This window comes from Buteo buteo, chromosome 20 (assembly GCF_964188355.1).
Source record: "Buteo buteo chromosome 20, bButBut1.hap1.1, whole genome shotgun sequence".
Classification (NCBI taxonomy): domain Eukaryota; kingdom Metazoa; phylum Chordata; class Aves; order Accipitriformes; family Accipitridae; genus Buteo; species Buteo buteo.
Window position 1 is genome coordinate 7,398,340 of NC_134190.1, and position 26,849 is coordinate 7,425,188.

General features: G+C 39.8%; 1 protein-coding gene across 6 annotated transcripts in view; it reads left to right on the forward strand.

The window, feature by feature from the left end:
- Nucleotides 1–314: 314 nt before the first annotated feature.
- Nucleotides 315–26,849, forward strand: part of KIF13A (kinesin family member 13A) — a 116,258-nt gene continuing 89,723 nt past the window's right edge. For 4 of the 6 annotated variants that reach the window (XM_075052457.1, XM_075052459.1, XM_075052461.1 and 1 more), the window contains exons 1-2: nt 316–777; nt 1,090–1,180. In XM_075052457.1, coding sequence (XP_074908558.1) covers nt 723–777; nt 1,090–1,180 — 146 coding nt within the window. In that variant the 5' untranslated portion in view covers nt 316–722. Of the gene's footprint in view, nt 778–1,089; nt 1,181–26,849 lie in introns of all 6 variants that reach the window. The other 2 variants (XM_075052456.1, XM_075052460.1) reach the window with 1 other exon arrangement.

Here is a 26,849-nt window from a genome sequence, read left to right on the forward strand (position 1 = left end):
TGGCTTTTCCTTCCCAGAAGGACACCCGGTCTCCAGCCGGACAAGCCTGTGGCTCTGAGGAAGAGCCTGAGGCAACAGCCCCCTCAGCAGCCACCACAGCTAGGGACACCCCCCCCCCGCCTTTACGCATGCGCAGACGAACGCGCCAGCGCCACCTTCCCGCCCTTTTCGCCACTGCAAGGAGCAGCCCGTGGCGCATGCTCACTCGGAGGAAGCGGTCGTCCGAGGAGACGAGTCCCCGTCCCCCGCCCTCTACCGAAGGCGCTCGGGTGTTTCCGTTCCTCTCCGGCGCCGCCGCCTTTCCCCGCCCCCTCGCCTCTTGCCTGGGCGCCGCAATCCCGGCGGCGCGGCGGGAGGAGGTGGAAGATGGCGGCTGGGATTGGCGGGGAGGAGGCGGCGGCGGCGGCAGCAGCGGTTATGAAAAAGAAGCCGTCAGCAGCCAGCGCCGGTGTGGACCGCGGCTGAGCAGGGAGGCGGCTGGGGCTGCGCCGCCACCGCCCTCCCCGGCGCCCGGACCCTCCTCCTCTCCCTCCCTCCCTCCCTCGCCGCCTCTCTCGCCTTCCCCGCCTGCCCCGGTCCCCCGCCCTCGCCCCGGCCCGGCATGGACGTTGGCTCTCCGCCGTGTCGCTGTGCGCGGCGCTGCGAGGCCGCGAACCGCCGTTGCCGCTGAGCGGGGCCGGCCCGCCGCTCCCGGGAGAGGGGAGGTGGGGAGGGGGAAAAAGATGTCGGACACCAAGGTGAAAGTTGCCGTCAGGGTCCGGCCGATGAACAGGAGAGGTAAAACCGGCTCTGGGGAAATGGGGGCGGCGGGGTCCGGGGGTGTGGGGAGGGGGCGGCACCGGGGCGCGCCTGAGGCGGGCGCGGCGTCCCCCTTCTCCCCCGGGTGGCGGGAGGATAAACCCCCTCACACACACACACCACACACCCCCCCGCCGCCTGCCCCTCGCTGCCTCTCACAGGCACGCCTGCCAGCCTGCCCCGGCTGAGGGGGAGCCGGCGGGGGGCGAGCTGTGAGGAGAAGGCGGGAGGGGGGGTCTGTGTGGGGGTGCTCTGTCCCCCGGTACAGCCCCCCGCCGTGTCGCCTTGCAGAGCTGGACCTGAATACCAAGTGCATCGTGGAGATGGAAGGGAACCAGACCGTGCTTCACCCGCCGCCTTCCAACAGCAAGCAGGGAGAAAGGTAAAAAACGCGGGTCGCCGTGCCCCAAAGGAAAACCCAGCCCCGGTTGCTCTGCCTCAACCTGGCAGAGGCTTCGCTTGCCTTTGTTAGGGGGGCGGCCGGGGTCCCGAAGTTCTCGCTCGGTGCCTTTCAGGGGCTGCGGTGGGGGGGGAGCGGCCGAGGGCGAGCGCCAGCCGGGGGGTTGCTGCGTTGGGCTTGCGTCCCTGGGAAGTGAGGAGCGGACCTTCCTCTCCTGGCCTCCAGAGTGGAGCCGGGGGTACCCGCGCTGGGGTGTGGAGACAGAAGATCCCTGCTGGCCTCCCAGGTTTAAAAGCTGATTTCTTGATTAACTGCTCAAAAAATAGGCTGTTGATTAGGTAAGGAGTTAAACTGACCGTGCGTGCTGTTTTCAGGGATTTCCCTTGGGTGCAGGCTGCTAGTAACTTGATGGAACCTGTGGGGGAACAAGAAGCAGGATCTGAATTTTATGCTAGTGATGGTATTTTTTTTTTTTAAGTTTGTTTACTAGGTTTTAACGTATTTGCATTTGAAAAGCCCGTAATTGCTAGATCCTTTATTAATTCAGTGTTGTTCTGTGAAGTAGCCTATGAGAATATGCTAAAATAATTTTGAAATCTGGCATTTAGTTGTGATGCCCCAGTAAAGAATACCCTTGGGAATAATCCAAAATACCAATGCACTAGACTGTAAAAATAGATCAGAACAGGAAAAGATTTCTTCCCTTTGAGGGAGTGTGGGGAAAGACAGGGAGGTGCAAGGGGAATAGCTACGTTGTATGCTTATCTGTTCAGTTACCTGTTGACTGCTCAACTTAAGTTGATCTGTTAAATGTATTTAATGCCAAGAAGTGTGAAATCGTTTGCATGGTTATAGAGATTTTAATCTAAACACGTTCCTACTACTTGAGGTTTTACTAAGAATATTTTTGATCGAGTTCATAGGAGTTATGAAGAAACTGTAGTGTGAGAATATGGGGTTTTTTCAAAGATAGTATGTCACACTTTTATAGTTTTCCAGCAGAAAAGGTTGAGACCTTTTCTATTTTTACATGTCTGCGATACAAAGGTGCTTCTCGTGTTAATCCACATACTGGAATATAGCTGTAATCACACCAGTTCAACTTTAATCCAGCTTGCATTGTCTTCAGAACCATTGTTATGGCTAATGTGCTGGCCTCGGTCTTGAAAGATCTGTGCTTGTTTCTGGCCCCTTTCACAGATCTTTGTGTGATCTTCTACAAGGCGTATTGCCTCTGTGGATCTTAGTATCCCATCCGTAAAATGGAAATCTTGTTTTTCTTGAGACTATTCTATTTTAGAAAGTATGGGGTTTTTTCCCTCCTGTTTATTTGAAGCGTATATATGGCCTCCATCACAACACTGCTACAATAACATTAACTCTTTAAAGTGAGTGAATTTGACAGATATAAAACATGAAATACAAATAGAGTTTACAAAGCAAGAACAGAATTAAGATTTAAAAATCATTATTTCAGTAGACTAAAGAGCCTAAGGGTCAGGTGATTTAATAAAGAGCCTGTAATGTGTGAATTTTGCTTGTGCACGTTGGCCTGCAGGTATTCAGTGAGACTGTGCAGTGACTCTCTGTCTTCTGAGAGCTTGTGTGGCTTGTGTTTATCTGGCTGTAATACCTGTAATATATATAAATTCCCTTAACTTGGTTGGAATTGGCTTCTGGTTCTGTGCCAAGAGCCTTACGGGTGAGCAGTGACGCTTGTGTGCGACTTCACCATTGACAGCTGTGTTGGCAAGTGATAGCTGTCCTGCTTGCAGCCCAGTGTGAGGCTGGAATTTGGCTGGCTGCTACATGTGTAACTTGTGTGTTTGAAACAACTGCCTGATGTGTTATTGGAAATAACAGTCAGAAATACGAAGTAACTGACAATAGTGCAAATATATAGTTTGGGTACCTTCTCAATGGCAAATGTTGTATGTAACCTGTTGAGATGCCTAATGGACTTTCTAGTGCCTTGTGAAGATCCTTACATTTTCCTCGGTGCTAAACTGTTGATCTCTATTTTTTACTCAAGATAGTTTAATTTCTTCTGATGAAAAATCTGTTCTATGTGTACCCACCATAAAATGTCTGTATAAACTGGCCCTGAATTGCTGAGTAGTTGCTGCTTGTACTTGGATTGAGGCCTTGGCAGGGTTAGAGATGTCAAATGGATTTTTGGTTTTCTTTGTGTAGCTTGTTTTTATATAGCTCAACTGGATTTTTCTTTCAGAGCAACCATGTCATTGCAAAAATGATTTCACTTGTTAGGGTGATTAATTTGTCTTTCTCTACTATATGCATTATTTTAATATTCTGTTTAGTCTTACCTTTCCCTTTTTACATTTTATCTTTTTATATGGAAATTTCCCTTCTCTAGCTGAATGGAAGTACAAGTTTGTACTGCACTTTGGAATGAGAATAAGTAGCCTTCTAAAGCAAATTTGGTTTCTAGGGCTGCTTTTCTTAATTCAGCTGAAGCCAAGAGACTATAGGGTGTGGGGAGCAGAATTCAGGACCATGCTCTTTATTTGCTTTGTTCTCTCAGTTCTAATTTTAGAGGTACCAACAGAATTTTCTGAAGTAAAATTGGGTAGCCCTTTAATAATTACAACATTATAAAATTTGCTCTTGGAAGAATATCCAAGGTTAGGAAAATCAGATTTTACTAGCTTTGCCTATTCTGTAAGGAGTTCTGGAATTAAATCTAAGTTCAGATGCATGCTGTTTAAACAATCTGTAGGCTTTATTAAAGGTAATTCTGAAGGATTTTAGATGGGCAAGTAATGCTAGTTTTACAAGCGGTGAAAAAAGGCTAAAATCCCAGACAGTGCTGTCATTTGTCCAACTTTCGTTGTTGTAAGCAGTAGGTTGTAACCATAAATTAGAACAGGGTTCTGACTGCATGTTCTAACTGCTAGACCACACAGCATGCACACCTTAACAAACACAGCTACAAAATAGTAATTGTTATTAAATACAAGTGTTCTGTCTTTTTATAAGCAGCAGGCCTGCCATTCTCCACAGACACACGACTTCTAGCGTTCTAAACTAAGACAGGAGGAAAACCAGAACATAGTAAAACTGAACAATCTGAGTCCGAAAGGCACAGGAAAATCTTTATCGACTGAAATAATAGGAGACAGAGTTCAGAAAGGAACGGTTTTCATTAGCTGATATCAGGTATAACCTCTAGTGCTGGCAAAGTTTTTGTAAGTTGGTTGTTGGACTTCATACTTTTAACCCTTGTTTTACTATTATTAGTAGCAGTAGCTTCCTTTATATCTGCTTAAGTATGCTTGTGTGTTGTTTTAGTTACTTCTCCTGTGTCTCATCCATTTCCTCCCCAAAACCAATATAGATCTCCCTTTCTTCCCCAGAAGAACATCTTGTCTTTCTGACAACCCCCTGATTTTTTTTCTGTCTTCACCTGGGAATCTGAATTTTCTTTTTCAAAGTACACTGTTCCTGAAAAAAATTGTTCTAACTTACAGTCTTTTAGAAATGGGTATTATGTTTCAAAGCCAATTGTATACATCCTGCTGTCTTGCTATAAACGTTTGTATTTGGTTGTTGGCAATAAGGTACAGTATTAAAATGTAACAATGAGAGTATGGAGTTACAATCTTCCAAAATCTTTGAGTAATTTTTTACAATGGAAACTTCGCACATCCCTCTGTCTATGAAAGATTTGACTTTAGGTTAGGGATTTTATTTTTTAGTAGGACAAATTAGGTTTTGTCGGGTTCCTCCTCTGCTTTTGGTTGTTAAAATATGCTTTCCTCCAACCTTTCCTTTCAGCTACATTTTTTTAACACATAGGATCTGAAAAGAAAAGTTTTATTTTAGTTCCCTGACAACAGTTCTTCATGACATGATTTTTCCTTTAGTAAGCAAAATATTTGTCTTGACAGAAATAAACAAGGAACTATGGAGACAGTAGAACTGACATAGTATTTCAACTGTAGTTTTGACCGAAACAAAAATTCATCTATTGGGCAATTTATTCCATTAGAGCACAGTAGCTGTGTGCAAACTTTGCCTTATTTAAAATCACAGGGCAGAAAATAAGAAAGAAGTCATCTGAGTGTAGAGCTGAACTTAAAATTACCACTTTTCTCTGAAAGTATCTTCCTTGCCTGGCTTAACTCCTTTTTTTTTTTTTTTTTTTTAAAAAAAACAAAACAAACAAACAAAAAACCAACATTTTACAACTTGCTTGCTCTGTCTTCTTCCATCTTCATTTTGATAATGGGTAAGTAGTACCAAGGCCCAATTCTACTTAGGTAAAACTCTTCTTATAGCTCTAAATTACTAAAAATTCCAGAATATATGGGGGCTTTTTTGAGTAGGTTTAAGCTCTTTAATAAAACAGATAGCTAGGAACAGATGTGTGTGTCTATCTAGTTTTTGTAGGTCATGATATTTTCAAAGATGAATATCTGAAGCACAGATTTCATCCCTAGGCAGCTTGTCCTAAAACTCTTGTTTTCAGAAAACAGCTGTTGCTCCCCGTGCCTTGGAGAAAACACAATTTTGGATGGTCTTTAGTACATAGACCTTTGTGTAGTGGTTGTGGCGCTTTAACTTTTTTGATATGTTGCTTTGAAAAGCATCAGATGAGAGAAGAGCACTGTTGTAGGGAGAGGATTGCATTTCTGGTAATGGTCACTTTTTCAAACTGAAACTTGTGGAAGCTGAAATAGGACAGCTGCTAATTATTTCCATATCTGAAGGAATGATCAATGAGATCATGTCTTTGATGTGTATACTTCAAATTATCACCTCTCTGAGGTAGATCATAAAATAATAGCAGGCAGCAACTTTTATCTTTTCAGGAAATTGTAAAAGTAATCTGACTTTGACCTCTTCTGTTAACTTTCCTGTTAGACATCAATGTTCAGGATGTGAACTGTTAGCTTTGAACGTTTGCAGAAGAGGTACATTTGACTTATGAAATGTGGGGTTGGAAAATGGCATTTCAGGACCTATTTTTGCATTGCTTTAATTCATTGATGCCTCAGATGGGACTCTAGATGCAGTTCCTTGAAATTGCTGCTCTTAAATTCCATGTAATTTGAAACAAAATGAGGCACAGACTTGTAATCCAAAATACTGTGTGGCATGGGTCTTGGTTCTTCCTAAGGTGGCTTGAATGGTGAGTAAATGCAACATCCATTATTTTACCATGTTTATAAGATCCAGACAGCTGTTAGGACCTTGTGCTTTGGTCTTTAAATGGCATTGATAGAGGAAACTACCGTTGGAGGCTGTTGGAATTGTGGGTAAGCAGCTAGTAGTACTTAGCTGGCAGTATTTCAGAACAGAAACAGATAAAGTGTTTGAAGAGAAGGAAAACTGCTTGGTATGCCCATGTTTAGGCAATCATTGCTTTGTAGCCATTCTCTGCTTTTGGACTACTGAGTATTATGTTCAAGTATTTCTGAGTAGAACACAGTAAAACAAGGTTCAGATTTGAACCTGTCCAATTTTGCTGTTTTATGATGTTAGAAATACCTACACTGTGGAACATGAAAAGATTTGTTAAAAGGATTAGCAGGCCTTTAGACACGCTTACCTTCTGTGTTTAGAAGGGGCACGTACGCATGCATTGCTTATTACTGCAGCCAGAGGTGTTTTTGAGATCTGGATTACTAGTCAATACACCTTGAATATGTTGTTTATTGAAATGAATTACGAATTTAAAAAATGTATAGCTCTCTTAAAATGGATTTTTTTTGGCCCTTTTCTTTGGGGATGTGAGGAGTAAAGGAAAAGTTTTATTTTCACCTCCTTTGCCCTCTTTCTATAAATAATAGAGACAGCTTTCTTGTTTTGAGAACAAGATTATCTTTGCTCTGTTGTGCATCTAGTAGGTTTATTAAATGTGCGTATGATAAGATTTCAGACTTCTAATTAGATTCACTGTAATTTAATAGTTTAAGAATTTAAAGTTAAATGATACTTCTAAGCATATTGTAGTGACCCAGGTGTGGGGTAGATTGAAAATACTTCAGGAGGTGCCCAAGAAGTCCCTGTTCTGCAGAACCTGAGCTCAGAGAGAAGCAGCGCACACCAGCTGCCCTTCCATGCAGGTGTGTGTACCGCGCAGAGCTGGGGTGCAAATCTTGGTGCAAAGTTTTGGGGACAAAGTGAATGAATCCCTTCTTGGTCTCAGGCCTGCAGTGCTGCATGCACAGGTAGGCATCTGTTGTTCAGGGAGTCAATGTGGTGGTACTTCTAGTAATAAGATTAGAGCTAAATCTTTAAATTGACAAATGTACTTGTTGCTGTTGTGTTTGAGACATTATCAGGTTTGAACTCCTTCATTCCTCTGCAGTTGGGTGCAGATTGAGTCGCAGTAGCGGTAGCTGCCTCTGGCTGTGTTGGTGGTGTCTCTGGCATGGGCAGACTGTCCTTAATGGTGGGAAAGTGGTACAATGTCTTTGCTTATTTGGTCGGCCCTGGGCATGGTTTGAATCTATTAATGGAAACAATTACTGCCTACTATAGCGAAATGCCAGCTGCTGCAGCAATACTGTGCAGATGCTGTTGCTTAACTGAATAAATTCTCCGATTGCTTGGTTCCTTGTGTTTTGTGAGGATGTCTGTTACTGACAGCAGTGTGGAGAAGGCTCTTTAAGGAAGTGTGTAAGTGTTGGCTGGAGATTCAGTAAGTGCAGCCTACAAAGAAAAGACCCCTGCTGTGCAATGATTTGCACCACAGGACTCGACTATCAAGTTTAACTTGTGACCCAAAGCACCAAGTTAAAACAGTCATGCTGTTGCCTGGAAGTAATGTTGTTGTGTGTCTTTTTACAAGAGACAGTAGAAGGGATAGAAGCTTGTCCAGTCAGTACCTGACTTCGTATGTTGATATGAAATTGGTCATCAGAGTTTGAGGTCTGCTGGAGCTTAAGTTGATCTTGAGTCTTTATGATCCTTCTGTGGGATGTGATGGATGTTTGCTGGAGGCTGAGGGAGGAGCTCTGGAAGTTAACAACAAGCAGATTGAAAATTTGCTGTATGAAGGTCTGTCAGAAAAATGCATTGCAAATGGCAGTTGAAAATCAAAGACGTGAGCTCAAGATATCCATGTTGGTGATGAGTAGGGGTTACACAGCTGTTTTCAGTGCCATGGGAGGGTGTCCCTTTATGTCATTTCTTGTTTTGGGGGGAAAAGGGAATCAATGGCTTTCTGATGCTGTTCTGCTTGGTTATTATTAATTAACCTCTGCAGTTCTGGCGTTTATTTTTGATAGTTGCCTTTTAATCTAAAAATAATAATTAAAAAACCCAACTCAGTCATCAAAACACCTACTGAAATTCATAACCATATCCTGAACAAATACATTCCTTAGTCATCACCGGCAACCTTTATTTGGCATTTTGTTACATCCTGAACAGAGACATCCTCAAGCATGTACATGCTTACCAAATACACCTACATCTTCCTCGGATAATGTGAAGTTAGTGCCTTGTAACGTGTAACTTTCTCACTAGGAGGTAATCTGAATGTTCCGTCTCATTTCACATAGATCACCATAGGGAAATCTATATGGTAACAGCCTGCAATGAAGTCCGTAATGATTTATTGTCCTATAGTAACTTATTTGCTATTTAAGTGTTATAACTCAGGACAAAGATTTATACCACAATTACTCTTTTGACAGATTAAGCCATTAATATATTTTGTTGTATACCTCAAAATAAGTACTGTACCATCAATAAACAATCAGCACAGCCCTAGAAAGGTATGTCTGAAACATTGCTGTGTGCTTGTGTTAGTGCATGGTAACTAGCATGGTTAATGGTGATGCTGAAGATAGGGGCAAAGAGGCTCACTGTGCATTAGCAACAGGGTACGTACTTATGGTCTGTTTTCTAGATGCTAGCCCCCACCAAGCCTGTGCTGCTCCCTCTTCGTGTTTAGTAACAGCTTCGATAGTAGGCTAGTACTGGCTTACTGCGAGACTCGTGGCGTCACTGCATCTTCTTTTTGCAGTGTATATATATTCCAAGAATTTTAAGCATTTTAAAAACATGAATCAAAGCAGCTGCTGTGGCCAGAATGACATGCTTATCTCTGCTTGTGTTTGTAAAGATACTGTTCAATGTATTTAAAAAACTACCAGGATGCATTGTGAACTGTAAACTTTCTATAAAGTAATTTGATGCTTTGTTTTCAAAACACATTGCTGAAAATGTCAACACTTAAATATCTTTTTTTCTGAAAATTTTTTGTATTGGAGAATATTTTAGACTTGCAAATAAATTGAAAAAATGTACATGATACCCTATTTATTGAGTTTACATTTTCTTTGTTTATTCCACAGTCTCTTTTTAAACATAAAAGTCAATCCCAACTAAGTAGTGTACAAAAGCCTCCAGGCAAGATTACATTTTCTTCTAGTATAAGGCTTCAAAATTCTGAATCTGTCTCCTGAGCTACTAGAATAATTTTTCTAGGATTAAATACAAGTGTGTGAAGCTGTCTGTTTTGCTTAATATTTTTTACATGATGACAAGGAACAGCAGATCTTAGATAAGAAACTGCAGTACTTGATACTTCTTCCCAAGTGTTTTCCACTTTTGGTCTGACTTCATGATTAAAATCATGTGCAGTGTAGCTGAGAAGGCCTTTCACAAATTTGATTCTTTCGGAGTTGAAGGAAAAAGTATTGGGTGAGGTGGAAGGGGAAGTTTATCTGCAAAATGAATGAATTTGTACAGTGACTGGCACTGGCTGCAATGTAATTTTTAATACTTAAGAGTTCTTACTGTTGAATATTTACTTCAGTTTTACTTTGTGATTCAAAAGCCAAGGCTTGTTTTACAGTAGATGAGCTTTTGCTAAAGATAAGTCAACAGAGCATTCCAGTGGAGGCACAGAGCTGGCGGAAGTTTTCTACTGGCAGAGCTGCTTTATGGTCCCGAATGAGCAGCATCCTGGTCTGCTTTGGAAAGTTTCTTTGTCAGCATCTGTCAATGTAAGTTCTTTATGTATGCAGTGTGATCTAAGTCTGGTGTGCTCCAGACTTGTTTTGGCTCAGTAGTGCCACCTCCCTGGATGACGCAAATCCTAAGCATTTTGATGATTTTTGGTATTTTTTCCTTCCTGTCATACCATGTTGTCATTCCCTATTTTGAGATTTTTCTAAATTTCCTTTAGACTTCAAATGTGTTTTTCAGAGAATTTTATCTAATGAAATCAGGCTGAAATAGAAATTGACCATTTGGTAAAATAAAGAAATGTTCCTATATTCACTGTATGCAGCTGAAGACATTAATACATTACTTAGGTATCCTCTGAATGCTCAGCAAGTAGTAGTTGAGTTTGGGTATGTTTTTTAAAAGAGAACTTTCTAGTTATATAAGGGAGTAAGAGCAGAAACCAGTTGCAGTCTTCCTGTGCTTTGCTGTTGTACTGTATTGGGATAAAAAGATGGTTCTGAAGGTCTTTTTAGAAGTGTATGATGGAACATCATCCCACCACTCAGGTTTTGCTGTTTTGGAGCTTCTTACTGTGACCACAGTGGATATGCTATTCTGAAACAAACTGTCTAGAAAACAATCTGGTATTTTCCATAGTGCCCGTTACCTTTAAAAAGAAGAAAGTTTTAAATAGTTCTCATTCTTCTGCTGCTGTAAATCTAATCCTTGTACCTGCGTTCTTGATGGGAGTGCCCTTGAGAAATGCTGCTTCAGTGTCTGCAAACTGACACATAAGGAAACGCAAAAGATGGCTAGTTAACGGATTTGCTGCTGACATGGTGGAATATAGAGAAAGGATACTTGGGGACCCGGACTGGAAGGATAATGAAAGGCAAAAGAGAGGTACAGAAGCGGATGCCCAACAACATGATCAAACTCCTCAAAGTACATGTTGGAGGAAAACAAACCAACCAACCAAATGACAAAACTCAACAGTATCCACCAAGCTTTTTTCCATCCTCCTGAAAAGGTGTATGAGAAACTGGCATTCTCTGGGGTGGTACTACAGTCTTCATGTGTGTTCTGGTTGAGGTCCAAGTTGAAAACAAAAAGGAAAAGCAGTTCTTGTAAACAGACCATTGAACACTGGACAGCTTGCCATGTAGTTTCTTTGTCGAGAGCTTCCAAGTCCATAGTATGTTTATTGTTGGAGGTGTTTATAACATTGTAGCTAAGTTCGTGTCAAGTTCCTAATTTTCATTGCATAGTTGTAACTTGTATTTTAACACTGAATTTTTACTGTTTATTACATCAAACATAATGATTGAGAATCTGTGTAAATTGGCTGTGAAATAATCTAATTGGAAACACTTGTGTGTCCATCAAAAGGATGATGAAAGTGTGTTTGAAGATGCAGCATTTAAGTGTTCTCTTAAGGTCTCTTTCAATGGAACAGTATCTTGAATTGTGTTAATAAATTCAGTAGATGTTCTGTCCCTCTCAGCATCCCAGTTCCATGGCTGGATTCCCTCTTACTTCCCCCTGTCAGAAATGCTGTGTGCTGAAGGGGGGGGATGTCTGACTTCCCCATGGTGAAAGTTAGAAGTTAGCTCTTGGTAGTTCTGTTTTCAAGTGCTCAGCAGGGCATACTGGATGAGTACTGAACCTAGACAGACATCAGTCTAATCTCTCCTCTCTTGTTTAATTACTCTTTGGGGCAGGCCGCATCCTCTCAAGTAGCTTTTGAAATTTCAGTTTTGCAGATGTGAATGTGGCAATGGGAAACTTTTTTTCAGAAATATTAACAGTGTGCAAGCTTTGTGCACTTAGTGTAATACATCCTTACTGCCAACTACACTTACAGACAAAAGCTTTGCACATGCTTCAAGGATTGTGGTGCACCTTTATTTGAAATTTCAGAATGGTATCTTGCAACTTTGTGCTAGTTTAAACCCAGAAATGCAGATCCACAGTGTTGGTTGGGCTGATTGCCTTTAGTGTTTTGCAGTGCTCATGTGTTTTCTGAGTTACGGTTCTTCTGGTACGTGGTCTGACCCATATTATTGGTTGCTATTTGAGAACTTCTTACCTGAATGAGAAAGAAATTCATGGCTTGTGTGCAAGAGAGATCAAAGAGACTTTGAAAATACTCTTGCACTCACGTGACCAAGGTGTAAAATGAGTTTTATAACAATCTCTCCAAGCCAACTTGATCTTAATCTGTCATCTTTTGTCAAGAAGGGTGTTGTAGGATGACTTCTGGAGGATCTCCCAGTTTAAATGCTTGTTTTTCTCAAGGTATCTGCATCTTCATCATGGTTCAGAAAAGACAGAGGCAAATGAGTCACTTGCATAAATGACCTCTTGCCTGCTTGCTTTTGCTGTGATTAAAAAGGGAAAGTAAATGCTAGGTCTTTGTGGATTTTGAAATGAGATAATATAAAATGGAATGGCAGAACTGAATTTTGAGGAAGGAATTTCTCATCAGCAGTGTATATAAATGAAAGAAAGTGGAAACATTAATGATGACATGCAGTTGTTATATAGGAAAATAAAAATAAATTAGCTCATTTTCTTATTTTCAGGAAACATTTAGGAGTGATTTAAGTCTGACAATGTGTTGACTGGTAGCTGTAATGAGCGGTGTTGGAGTTTAGTGAGCTGAAGGTGGGTGTTTGGTTAGACTAGGAAACTTGTATGTTTTTTTCCAAATAATGGTGGAAAAGCTTTGTACTTGAAATACTTTTATAATTGTCATTCTACTTTGCATCCAAAATAGAAGGCAAGTTATAGATTCCCTACAGAACTTTACCTCTAAATGGAAGGAGCAAAGGGTGCTATGTGGGGGGGCGTTTTGTTGTTTTTCTCTTAAAGATCTAGATTGGGTAATTCATGATTCTTCTAAAAACCGTGTTACTCATTTTGTTGTTGTTCTCTCCCTATAGCTGTTTCTGCATATGAGGCAGGTCACTTCTTTGGCCCAGTACTATTAATCTAAGAGTATGTGAAATGGGATGCTTGCCTTAGCTGCAGCTTCTTTTGTAGCCTATCTTTCTACTCATGCGCTTTTACTTTTGTGTCTCAGTTTGCAGATGTAGTAGATGAAATATATTGAACTGGTCTGGAGTTACGAATCAAACATGACTTTTAGCCATTTTTGAGCAGAATGGCTATTTAAGCAAAAATGAAACAGTCGACTCCTTATTACATTGAAAATTGTTGAGAATTGAGTGCTGCTGCTGACTTTTCTTTAAAATGTTAGTGATGATGGTCAAAGTGGGAAAGCTACACTGAAAAATTAATGTGATAAACTTTTTGAATAATTTTGAACTTAATTCTGTATTTGTCAAACCTGAATTTTGTTTGCAGGGTTGCTGCTCACCTACTTTGCTCCTTCATGCTCTTATCCTAATGTTACTAACCAAAAACTGCTGACCTCAATATTGTTTGCCTTCTTGGGTCACTAATTAGTGTAATGCTTATCAGAGTTCAGAACCTGCGTACCCTTCCATGTGAAATTTCATGGTGTTTCAGACTTCTCTACTTGTTCTGAGTCTTTTGTCCTTAATATATGACTTCTCATTCTCTTCTAAGGATTTCTGTCAACTTTTTGAGAGACCACACGTAATTCTGCTTTATTTCTTCTATCTCGTTTTGTGTCACTCTATTCGCTATGCAGGCAGATCTCTAGGTAGATCATTTAGGCTGTGGGTTATTTATGGCAGAGATAATTAGCTGAGTTGCAGCTCCTGAAACAGAAGAATTGCGGCTCGGTGTCGTGCAAGTTTAGCTGATAAGCTTTGTGGGGCCTCACCTCCTCCCGTGCAGAGTCAGATCAGAAGACTCAATGCTGGACTTCCACAGCCTGGCTGCACCGTGCAAATACTGGGTGTCTAGCAAGGCTTCGTTAGCCTGTGCTGTCTGTGCTGTACCTGGTGTTCGAGGCTGTCCTTGTGAACTTGGAAATGGGAGGAGGTGGCAGTGATGGAGTCAAGAGCAATGCCAGGGATAGGAAAGGGCAAAAAGTAGGTAGGTGTGGACCTCTACTACTGTTCTACTAGTTCAGATGCAGTGCAGGATGACCATGTGCTCAGGTAATGAGGCAAAGCTGATGGGGGTCTCTTAAAACTCAAGAGTGCAGAGACTGGCTTTACAGAGGTAACACTGCGGAGTCAATTAGTTGATTTTGTGTTTGGGAGTGCCTACAACGTGCTCCCGCATGTACACTCTGTTATCTGAGATTTTCTGTTGTCAAGAGTGATTCAGCCTATGCTCATCCTGAGTAGTAGAGCTGACTGCAGATCACAACACAGGTGATACTAAATGGAACTATAAAGCTGTGTATGAACATTTTAAGTAGAATTTGAAGTACTTCTTTAAATACTAGAAACAAAGTAGTTGAAATACTTTGCTGAAAAGTGGGGTAAAACTCCCTGTTTGATTTAAATACACCTATTGACCTTATTGATTGAGCTGAATGTTAAGTTTAAAGCATGGGTATTTGCAGTGCCAGGAAAAGCATTCATCAGGAAAGAATACCTTTTTCACTGTTCTCTCTATGAAAGAGACATTCCATTGTGTAACTGCAGTAAGGGATCAATTGTGCACACTTAATAACCCAGTGCAGAAACCTAGATCTCCTTTCTTAACTGCCTCTGAATAGATGCCAGCACAGGCCACAGACTGGGTCTGGGTTAGCATGCAGATGGCTGGGCCCCGTAGCCAAGGTTGACTTAGCAGCATGCAGGCTCTTTAAACATACACAGCTAATCTTTATACTAAACCTCATCGTTTCTGTGCAAGCATATCCATAGATAAAAGTTTATGCCTTTCTCTGTTCTTCTCCAATTTAACTTTTCTTCTTCCTCTACCTTTCATCCTCCTGACTTTCTACCTGCATTCTCTCATGCTCTTTAAAGATACTATTTAAAGTGTTATCTCCAGAAATGATGGTGTTTCAGAATAAAGAGATTGAGTGCAGTTAGCAACTCCTGGCAGCACTCTGCTGCTTATTATAAATTGGAAGCTTTGATTACATTTAATCATCTGCAGTTGGTATGATAGCATGTGTGTGTTGCTTGTGTCTCAGCTCCTTTGCTTTCTGTGCCTTGCTTCTCTGAGTAGCTTACCTTGTAGTACTCACTGACAGTGCTTGATTTTTTTTCTCCTATTATCAACAGCTTTGTATCTTATGTTTCGGTGTGCTAATTGCTAAATATCTCTCTCCTGTTCTAAAACGTGCCAGGACTGGCAGCTTGATTTCATTGTAAGATGACAGTGTTTTCTAGTTTAGAGTTTGGTTGGGAGTTTTGTGCTGCATTAAGACAAATCTTATAAGGGAATAATTTTATTTTTTTTTCACAGTGCAAGTGTGCTTAGCATGCTGCTGCCAAATGTGAGCTAGAACACTCAGCTAGACCCCAGTGAATTTCTGCACGGTGATACAGACTCTCATGTTCTAAAACTCTCTCCCTTAACTTGGAGTGCTCCTTTGCTCACTGTATCCAGGCTGGGGCTGTGCACTCATTTGGTACCTAATCAGGTGCTCTCCACCACATGAAAGCGTCCGTGCACCTTCACTATTTTTAGACATTGGCTTGTCTCTTTGCCACTCTTGCTTTGTTTTGTGCCTGAGCTAATAAAAGCCTGGCTGGACTCAGGCTGCAAAGTCAAGGAGGGGAAAAAGATTCAGGGAGGAAAGAATGAACAATTTTTCAAGAAAGAAGGATTATCATATCTTTTAAAATATTTGAGCTGTAGATGGGCTTTAGGCTATTGGAGTAAAATTCCATTGACAATACCACATGTTGTTTGAAAATGTTGTGATTTAAATGTAAAAGTGTATCTGGAGAGAAACAAATTATTAAGCAAACAACTATTTCTGACAGTGACTAGCAGCCTGCACAGCATACCAGAGTTCGGAGTGTCTCTGCTTGTGCATTTTGTAAAGATTCCTGTGTGATGATGTCTGCCATCAATAAATGTAAGAGTTATGTAGTGTAGGAAGTCAATTTGGGAAGGTGATTATGATGACTGGCAATACTTGACTAAACTGTCTCAAGAATTTGGTAGCAAAGGTGCTTAGTTTGTCAGTATGGCCTTTAAACTATGATAAGATCTGAAAAGATGCAAAAATCAATTTTTTTTTTGTTTTTTAAATAATTATAGCTGTCTGGAGTTTTAGAGGCTAGGTTCTTAATCTCCTTATTTCCTTTGTCAGTTAATTGTCTGTATTGTCTGTCACCGTGTCTCTTGGAGCTTAACACCGGTTGTTGTGTTGGAAAGGAGTAGACCTGCCAACCTTTCCCATAGTGGCTTTGAGTACGAGAATAGTAATTTTGCTACCAAAGTCAGCATGTCGCTGCAAATTTACTAGGCAAATTCTGTGGAGAAAGAAGTTGTTGATCTTGCACAGTTTGCACAGCAAAATTTTCTTTAAGCTAATCTGCTAGGTGCCTATTTCAAGCATGTTACTGTGCTTTTATGCAGAGTAATACATGAAATAAATTGATGAGCAGAGGTTTGGTGAAGCATGTGAAAGGAGTTACAGAAGTAGTTTGGCTGGGCATGCTTGTGTGTAATGTTGGGTTTTTGGGGAATGGGACAGGCCTGAGTTGAAAATTAAAATAGATTTTTAATGCTTCTTTTAAAGTTACATTTTAAACGGTTTTTGGTATTAAAGCCTTCAAAAACTTAAGTACTTCTTTTCAAAGTTGTTAAGTTTACAGGTCAAAAAACAAAAAGAAGAATCCAGAGGTTTTAGTAAGTTAGACATCTCTCTAGGTTGTATACAAATTTTGATTTCAAAAGATTGTAAAAAACCAGGACATTCCTTTTTTTTTTAATATTTGATGTAATGTTTTTAAAGTGGAGACATCAAATAGCTCCTATTTTCTATCCCTTTTCTAGAATTGCCTTTTCTGAGCACTCAGTTCTCTGGTGAACTCAAAGGCAGGTGAAGTATTATCAGTTCTGAGCATGTTCTTGCTGTCAGAAGGATATTTTTCATCATGTTCCCTGTTTCGTTGAACAAAGTGTTCCAGCTGTCTTTATCCTGTAAAGATACCATCAATTACAAGTAATTAATGGGGCAAATCGGATTATGATCTGTGGGTTTTCTTTTTGAGAAGTAAGATTATTAAAATGTCTATTGTAGTCTAATAATCCTGCATGTGGCAGATCTGACCCTGAAGTTCTGTTTCTGAGGAAGAAAAGCGTATTGTGGGTGCTTTTTCATGTTGAACATTAGAGTTCAGAAGATCAAGATATGAATGAGTGCTGGAATTCAACAAAAAATGTGTTCAAAATTGTGCTACTCATACCTTACACACTGGAACATCTTTCACATAACCTTGAAATGTGAAATAGGACCTTTTGAAGGGCTTAAAATAATTTATCAAAGTGACAACAAAATGACGATCCTTTCGTTATGCTGCTCCTCTGAATGCATTGCAAGAGCGTGAGGGAGAACATATCCCATCTACTAAATTCTTTTCCAGGAACGTGAAAAGGTAAAATACTGTATTCTCTCAAGTATAAATTCAGTTTGCAGATTGCTTCAGGAGACTTGTCTGATAAGGCATGCATCAGCTGTCCAATAAGGTTTTTTTATCCTCACTCTTGCTGCAACATGTTAATAGTAATGAGTATAAAATAACCCCTTTTTGAGGGAATAGATAACAGCTAATTTTAATTATATGGCTGTAGCTTTTTAATTTACACATGACTAGAAGGAAGCCTGGGCTTCCAGGCTATTTTGTGCATCAATGCTAGACTTAAAATCGAAAGCTGCCAAAAGGAGCAAGTAGCAAAAAAGTAAAAGAAAAACAATCAAAAGCAACAATTTCATGTAAGTGATGTGAGCTGTCTTAAGTGTCTGTGGGCCAGGCAAGCTTTGCTGCCTTGCAATTACTGTTTGCAGCTACTGTAGCTCAGCTGATTCTTGGTAAATTCATTATGTCTGAGCTTATTCAAAGTATTGAGAGAGAATTAATGGCTGTTTACAACCATTGCTATACAACATATAATAAATTATGCAGAGATAATATCTGTGAAGGAAATATTCTTTGAAGGCAGTTTATGCACTGAGCATGAAGTTTGCATAGTGTTAAATCTTTAAATTTGTCTAAAAGGGAGCCGTCTTCCTCCTCACCCATTTCTGTTGACTGGTTTTGGATGTCTGTAGTTAATGCAGCTTCCTATTTTAATAAGATGATCATGAGACCTCCCCTAATCGTGATACAGTGATTTAATATTAGTCTCTATTGTACTGGAGTTCTCCATTGTTAAAATCCTAGCTTTGCTCTTTTATTGACTGATCACATTTTGTGTTGATGTTTTATAGAAATCTGTTGTAGCTGACCTAGTGACTTTAGATCAAAGCTTCTCTTCCTTGGAGTTGCTCAGGTTATTGTATATCACTTTTGGGGACTGTGGTCATTTAAATTGAGCATTGAGAAATCTGTGAATAAAAGCTGTCAAGTTCGATTAGTCCTCTGGGAGTGGTGTTGCCTTCCTTCAGTTTCCATACCAACGAAGTAAGGTACACTACTGGTTTTCAGACTGCAGTGCACCTGTGTTGGTAAGGCATGTAGATAGAGCCATCAATCACATAAGTTTTAACTGACATTTGTTTGTGGTGTTAGTCACAATATTTTTTGCGGGGGAAAATGCATGTTTAGGAGGCATTGTGAGGGATCACCATGTGAGAGGTCAGTCCTTAATTTCAGTGGAGATTTATCAGACAGTTAGTAGTAGCTGCTTTGACATAGTAGCTTAGAAGTAAATGTTTGAGGTAATTGGAAGTTCTAAAATAAGATGAGATGGCTCTTTAGTATATTTATCAATGTAGATTCTTAAACCTAGCCACAAAAATTCCCTGTATTTAGCTGTACTGTCTTATAATTGTCAGTGTATTAATAAATAGTAAAACCATTCTGATTTCATAGTAAAAAAAGTAAAACCTTTAAAAAATGAAAATAGAGAAGATCAACATCAGTTTCATTTAATAAAAAGCACACAATTTGACCCTTGTTTTCGGTTCATGGCGTATTTTCGAAGGCTGAAAGGTCTTTACTGCTGGCAAACACGTGATTAGCGTCTTTACCACTCTTAGGAAAGTTTTCACTTTTCTAATATATATTCCAGTTTCTCCTGTGCAGTATTAACTTTACAAATCAGTCATGGAGGGGAGCAAAATGCTGACAAACCTATTGTGATGCATGAGATACAGGTTACTGAATAGAAATACATGAAGAAAATTAAAAGACAACATTAATTTATTAGCAAAAGCTTTACCTACTCCTTCTGAATTGTACCTTTTTCCATATAGTCAGTCCATGTGAGCTGCAGTGCTGGTCAATTCCTCTGAATTGATGAGAGGTCAGATTACTTTGGCATAGTAGCTAAATCTCTCCCATGCACCTTCTTATGTCTGGCTTGCTAAAATAAAATGGTGCATAACTTAATGAAGACTGAAGGTTTCAGGCTTTTTCTGCAGAAAAGTGAGCAATACCTTAGACAACTAACTTGGACCGGATGAACAACTGACCTTGAACTCAAGAGTGTGATCGGGTGGTGCTTTGCACATCAGCTGAGGTGATGTCAGAAGTTACTGCCCTTCAGCTGTTTAATACTGTGCCCTGAGAGTTAATTACAGTGTTAAGTAGTTCTTTTGAAGAAGAGGTGCTTTGTAGCATTTCAATTAATCTTTTTTTCAACTGTGATACTTATAAAGTGTTTTAATTAAATAGTATTTAAAAAATAGGTATTTTAGTTTTGTTAATGGTAAATGAATAACTTCACAGCTATATTATACCAGGAACAGAAGGTTTCTTAATGTACCAGACTAATAGCTAAAAGCTCAAGTCTAGTGAAGGGGGGCCAGAAGTGCACAGTTGCTTAGTTATTGGAAGAAACTACTAAAGGAAAGAAAGAACGTAGCTGCTAACTTGAGGAAATGAGATAGGTCTTTCCTTTTACCTTTGACTGTCTTGTGCTTCTCCTTTTTCTGGATTGTATGGTGAGTGAGACAAGTCAGCCTCCTTTCTGAAATGTAGAAGGCTTTGACCTCCTGCTGCCTTGGACAAAGTTGGGATGGTGGTTGCCATCCTCTGGGTTTCTGGTGTCACAGATGATGTCTTTTGTCTTCAAAGTATGCACTAAGAATTACATCTCTAACCTTTCTTTAATGCTGTGTCTCAGGGTGCTGGTGGGCTGGATATTGGCAAATCAGGAGAAGTATAGTATGAAAATTAAAAAAGGAACCGTTTCATCTGAGTGATGATATGGGATTTCATAGGTTTGAGAGGAAGTATGTGATAACACATTTTGGTAACCATGAAACACAAGATGGTTAATTAACGTTTTTTCGTTGTCCCTGTCTATCAGCTGGGACCACCTTCTTTTAACAATAGCTTTGTCTTTGGTATTTGCCCTGCGTATTTGGGCTCAACAGCTTACTGAAAGGTAAGAATTGGAAATGACTTAGAAATATGGAAAACTGAAGCCTCGTGCAGGCAGAAGGTTGACCACTCTGAGACAAGTACTGCTTTGGACAGAAGCTGTAGAAGGACAAAAGATACAAGAGCATTATGTATTATGAGCTGTGTCAAGAGGGTTTCTTACAGAATGTGTAGATGATGAAGAAGAGTTGTTTAGTTTTGGGGGAGCATGATAGAGTGAAGAGCTGGTGACAGTTCACAAGAGAATTTCTACTGCACATGTACATTTAATAAATAAGGTAAATTACCAAAAAGTTGCACATACTCAATTAAACTGTTCAAGTTGTGTTTCCTTGCTTTTGGTGCTTACTGATGCCTACAGTAACATTGCTGTGACTTCAGGGAGAAGGGAGGATGGAAAGCCCCCAAAATTGTGGTTAAATTTCATGTTTAATATCTCCCAGATCATAGACCCAGAAATCTGCAATTTGCAAGCAGGGGAACATAAAATTCCCCAGTGTGTATTTAAGATGATGGATTGCTTGAGTGTTCTCCAGTAGTTTGTCTCGTCTGTTTAAAATATAAAACAACATGTAAAATCTTATTCAGTATTCCATTAAGTATTGTTTGAGAGATAGAAAAATTGTTTCCTGAACACTTGCTTTAGAGGTACTCGTTCTCCAACTGCCTCTTGAAGCCTTAGGGATGTCTCTGATTTTAGAAATGTATTTCAGTTTGTATGCAGGAAACAGCATACTGCCTTGATGCAGCAGCTTTTCATTTTTTAAAGTAATTTTAGCCCAGTTCATAGACATGTTTGAAAAAAAAGTAATTGGAATGCTTTTTGAGATTGCTATTAAAAACAGGTGCCAAGTAAATAGAGTTGTCTTTTTTTAATGGTGAAAAGGTTCATAGAGATGCTTAGTCGCTACTCTGAGATAAGCAGAAACTTTGCCATGCAAGGCTGCTGTTAATGAGCTTGACTTTTATTATTGTCAGCTGAATAAGCAGCTCAAAGCAGCTAACGGAATTTTATATTAGTCTTATACCAGCTGGAGTCAGCACAGATGGCAGTAATAGTTTCCATCACTGGGCAAAGATAAATGTCTGTTCTGTTGTAAACATGGTAGAGTGTTAAATAGAGATTTCAAGTAATGTATTTGCCAGTATTTATTAAGATGCATTGAGTATCTCTAAGACCAAGACCTGAAGCAAACTGTTAAATTTCTGTGAAGTTCATTATTATGGACAACCTTGATGTTAAGAAAAATAATAAACTTGCTTCAAGAAGACAGAGAAGTGAAGTGTTTATAAAAAGGCAAGGTGTAATGGATCCGATGGTGTGTATGTGCAGTTACAGTAAATTAGAATTATCCGTATCTTGGATTTGGAGGAAAAAATGGAGACTGAATTGTTGGGAAAGGTTTTCTTTTTCCTCAGCTTGTGACAGAGGTGGAGAATAGAGGCTGTGTCTCACATAGGGACTGCAGGAGGTTGCAAATAGAATGTTCAGTGTTTAGCATTGGAAGAAAAAAATCCTCTGATACAAATTGAAGCTTAGATGAGGTGATTTAGTTGGAATTGGGTCAGAAGGCGCTGGTTTCTATTGGGAAGGGAAAACTGCTGTAAATCCCTTATCACAATTTTCTGAGATTAGGGAAGTAATTTGCAGTAATGAAGAATAGACAGCTTTTAAAAGTTCTGTAGGAATTGGTTTGGGGGGAAGAAAATTCATGAAAGTAGCTTGTCTGTTTTGGCTTTCGCTGAATGCAAAAACAATTTGAAATGTGTTGTGTGGTTTAACCCTAGCCAGTAACTAAGCACCATGCAGCCACTCACTCACTTCCCCCCCACCCAGTGGGATGGGGGAGAGAATCGGAAGGAAAAAGGTAAAACTCGTAGGTTGAGATAAGAACAGTTTAATAGAACAGAAAGGAAGAAACTAATAATGATAGTAATAACAATAATAAAATGACAATGAAAGGATTGGAATATACAAAACAAGTGATGCACAATGCAATTGCTCACCATGCACTGACTGATGCCCAGTTAGTTCCTGGGCAGTGATCCCCCCCCAGACCCACTCCCCCCAGTTTATATACTGGGCATGATGTCACATAGTATGGAATGCCCCTTTGGCCAGTTTGGGTCAGCTGCCCTGGCTGTGTCCCCTCCCAACTTCTTGTGCCCCTCCAGCCTTCTTGCTGGCTGGGCATGAGAAGCTGAAAAATCCTTGCCTTAGTCTAAACACTACTCAGCAACGACTGAAAACATCAGTGTGTTATCAACATTCTTCTCATACTGAACCCAAAATATAACACTATACCAGCTACTAGAAAGAAAATTAACTCTATCTCAGCCAAAACCAGGAGATGTTCTCTGAAGAAATGCATCTGTGTGTTGTTTTTTTTGAAGTTTACCCCATTTCTTTTTTTCCCCCAAGACATGAGAAAGTAGGCCTTTTTAGTCATGCTTTATGCACTTACTAAGTTGTGGGGTTTTGTATTCTATATTTTGTATCCTTGTCTTGTTTAGCACCTTAGTATTTTTGTTCAGCGTTGTTTTAGATCCGCAGATAATACCATCGATTCAAATAACTTTCCATGCTTGGTGGTGAGACAGCTGTGCAGAAAAGATCCTTTTCTGTTATCTTTGAAAAGCGAGTAATGAAGTGAATGATAAAGGTACACAAAAGCGGCTAGCAGTGTAGCAGTAGTAACTCATTAAAAAAACCCCTTCAGACTTAACTATTTTTTGGTTACAGTATAGAGGAGGAAAAGAAACCAGTAAATAATTGCTTAGACTGTGAAGCTCTTTACAGGATGTGGGTAAAGGAAGCAATTGAGCAAGGCTTGGAGAGCACAGATGGGCTTTTTCACTGTTCCCTGCCAAAGAGTCGCTGAGCCTTCCCTTGCTGTAGAGCAGCATTCAGAAGCTCTAGCACCTCATGCAACCCTACAGGTAAAATGGAGTGAGCATATATATTTGGTACAGCTTTGAACTAGAGTTGTTCACATCAGGTGTTAATGTTTCGGATGATGTCTTGGAAGAATATTTCTAAGGTTGAGGTGTTTGAGAATTCTTAGCAATTCTCCCACTGTTAATCTAGTGTTGCTGTTGGCAATGAAGGAAGAATGAAGGTAGGCTGAGTGCAGATGTGTCTGCTGCTGTTGGGTGATAGGGACACTCAAGGCTCTGTCTAATGTTGCTGTGTTGTGCCTCCCTTCTGGAGGAGAGTTAGTGTGAAGGGATTAAATTCTAACTTTCGTTTTATGTTCCAGGCTGTGCCAGGGTTTGGTACCAAGGTGAGGTGTGTGAGAACAGTAATCTTTCTTTCAGGGAAGTCTGGGCTATATTTCACTGTGGCTTCCTGGGGGACAACTCGGATCTGACCATGAAAGTACAATGGGGACTCACAGATTGCTAAACGATAGTCAGTGTATAGAGTACACCTTTATTTTCTTTTGTAATTCCCCCCCCTCCTTCTTCATGTGCGAGATGTGTTTCTGGAAGAGAGTTGCTATTGGGTGATGAGGAGATGTCTAAGAAAAACTGTTTTGAGATAGCTCTTCAAATGGGCCATATAATTAATTTTTTTTTTTTAAAACAAGCTTAGAGAGATTTTAGGTTTGTAAAAAGTCTACTTCTAAGCTCTTCAGTTAGCGGGAAGAAACTACTTCAGCTATATCTTCCTGTATTCTTTTCCCTGCTACTGCCTCCCCAAATTAAAACATGTTTCTAAAAATCGCTCTTGCAGTTGTTTGCTTATATGTCCCTCTGAAGTCTTAACTAGGAGCTAGCTAGTCATATTGCAGTAATGATAGGTTTACTTCAGAAATACGAAACTACTCTCTAGGACTAGTATTGGATGGATTTTATTTCTTCTTTTGAAAATTAGTGACCAAGATACCAAGTTTACCGAGACTGCTGTCATTTGTCTATTGTACTTATTTATCCCAAAACATGAAATTGATAAAATGTGACTTTAATTTAAAGATCATACTGGTTTGGGACCTGATATGGCACATGAAATTTCATCCCTTTTTGCAGTCCTATGGTTTTGTAGATAGGTGTCTGTCTACACTGGAAAACTGCACAATAGGGTAGAAGTACCATCAGAAGCAGAAATAATGCTGTGTGTCCATGCTTGTTGTACTATTCAGGACATAGATATTTTCCTGAAGTTTTCTGTTGTTTGTTTCTCTACCTTTTAAACAGAGAAATTAACAATCTCTTTTTTTCTGGCTTTTGACTAGCATAGTAAATAAACTTAAGTTACATCACTTGTTTATACAAGTCTTAATCAGGACTTCTTTTCACAGCTTTGCTCCATTTCGACAGAGCTTCCCTTTTACCATAATTCAGTGTTATGTTTGACCTGAAGTATAAAGCTCTCATGGGAACAAAAGATCTGCAGGATTGTTCAAGGACTGGTTTGCTTTTGAAGCAGGATTCCTGGTTAGCTTTCATGCCAATAGTTAGATGATGCCAATAAGGAAACAATTGCTTTTGCTGATAATGGTTCCTTCAAGTGCTTGTTTGGGGCTGTTCCTTTGGGAGGAGAGCGTGTGCTTTGGAGATTATTACAGCATATTTCAATCACTGTTTTTCTGAGAAAGTCTTTTGGAAAAATATTAATCATCTGTGAGGTATTACTACAGCATAAGAACGAAAAGCTCCTCTACTGCGCCTCACATATTTAAATGATGCTGACTGTGCATTTTTTATGTTGTTTGTGCTGTGGTTAATCATTAATATGTAGTGTATATATGTATAGCATGCCCCAGGACACAGACACATGAGTTGGTTAACCCATGGCATTTCAAGCTCTCTGTTTTGAAAGATTGTAGACACCTCGTGAAACCCCTAAAGGTGATTTGTCTGTAGATGATGGGACTAAGTATATCTCTGGATAAATTCAGGCTGCATTTCTCATGCTTAAATTCCTGCCTTTCAAGGCACAATCCTCTGTTTCTCGTATTTCTGACGGTGTCTGGTTTGTGTATACACCTGACTTGATCTAGGGTTATTAGTTAGACCTTACCCTTTCTGCTTTGGATTCATAAAGCATTATGTCTTTAAGGTCTTGGGAAATCTGGTAGCCAAATACTGAAGGATGATCAGTCTAGCCAGCCATTGGGTTATCATTCATGTTATTACAGTAGCTTTTTCTTCTTTGTTTTTATACAGTATTTCGCTGTGGAACAGACCAGATGATTTACACAACCTTTTCAGATATTTGGGGAAAAAACCACTTTCTCACCTTGTATTTCTTTAATGTTGATCTAAAGTCTGATGCCATTATATGAAACTCTCTATCCTTGCATGTAGAAGAGGACAGATCCAGTTGCTTCTTTGGCCTGAACAGATTTATGCTGAATTTACCATCAAGATCACCGGTGGGTTACAGAGCTCTCCTGCACACACCCTTATCTTCTGTTCATCGTATCTGACTGGACTGTTGCTCTGGAAACCGTTGTAATGTCACAACTGACTTCATTATGATTAAATGAGGGGAAAAAAAATAGAACAAAAGAGCACATTCCTGTTTCAACGTGCAACTTGGAAACTGAAACTGTCTCATGTATTCTCTGGATTTCAGAGCACTTTTTGGTAACAGGACACAGATCTGTCCTGCTAGTCAGGAATAAAATCTATAATTTGTAATTGCTATTATTTATTTCCTTTAAATAGAATCTGTAATCAACTGATGTAGTTACCAGGACAGCTGGTTTAGACTGTTAAAAGCTGTGCATGGATCTGTCAAAAAAGAGCCAATTAGTATTTACACTTATATCTTTGTCTCTCACAGAGACTTAACTTTGTATAATATCTGAGTTGCAGTTACAGACCTGCTTCAGAAACTAAACAGAAGATTATAAAAATATGCCAGGATGCTGCAAAATTACTTGGCACTGGCTCAGTCAGCATTGTTACTGATGTACAGGGATTTCTATGTCTTTCGTGGTTACTTGTATTTTTTTTTTTGTTCCTCATTTCACACCTAATAGCTTGTCTGATAAGTTTAAATCTTTAATGCTGTATGGTAAATAAATAAAACTTATTAATTAATGACTAAAAAAGTGAAATACAGAGTTATGGTTTCCTAGACCTGTCCCCTGTCTTTTTTTCCCCCCTTAACTCTCTAGAAGCTGCTTGCTGAAGGCTACGCAGTCTCTAGTTCTCTAAACAGCAAACTCTTTTACCCATACAGCTTGCATTCAAAAATGTATAATGGCTGGGAGTCAGATCAGTGATTCTTGCTTGGAGGTGAGCGG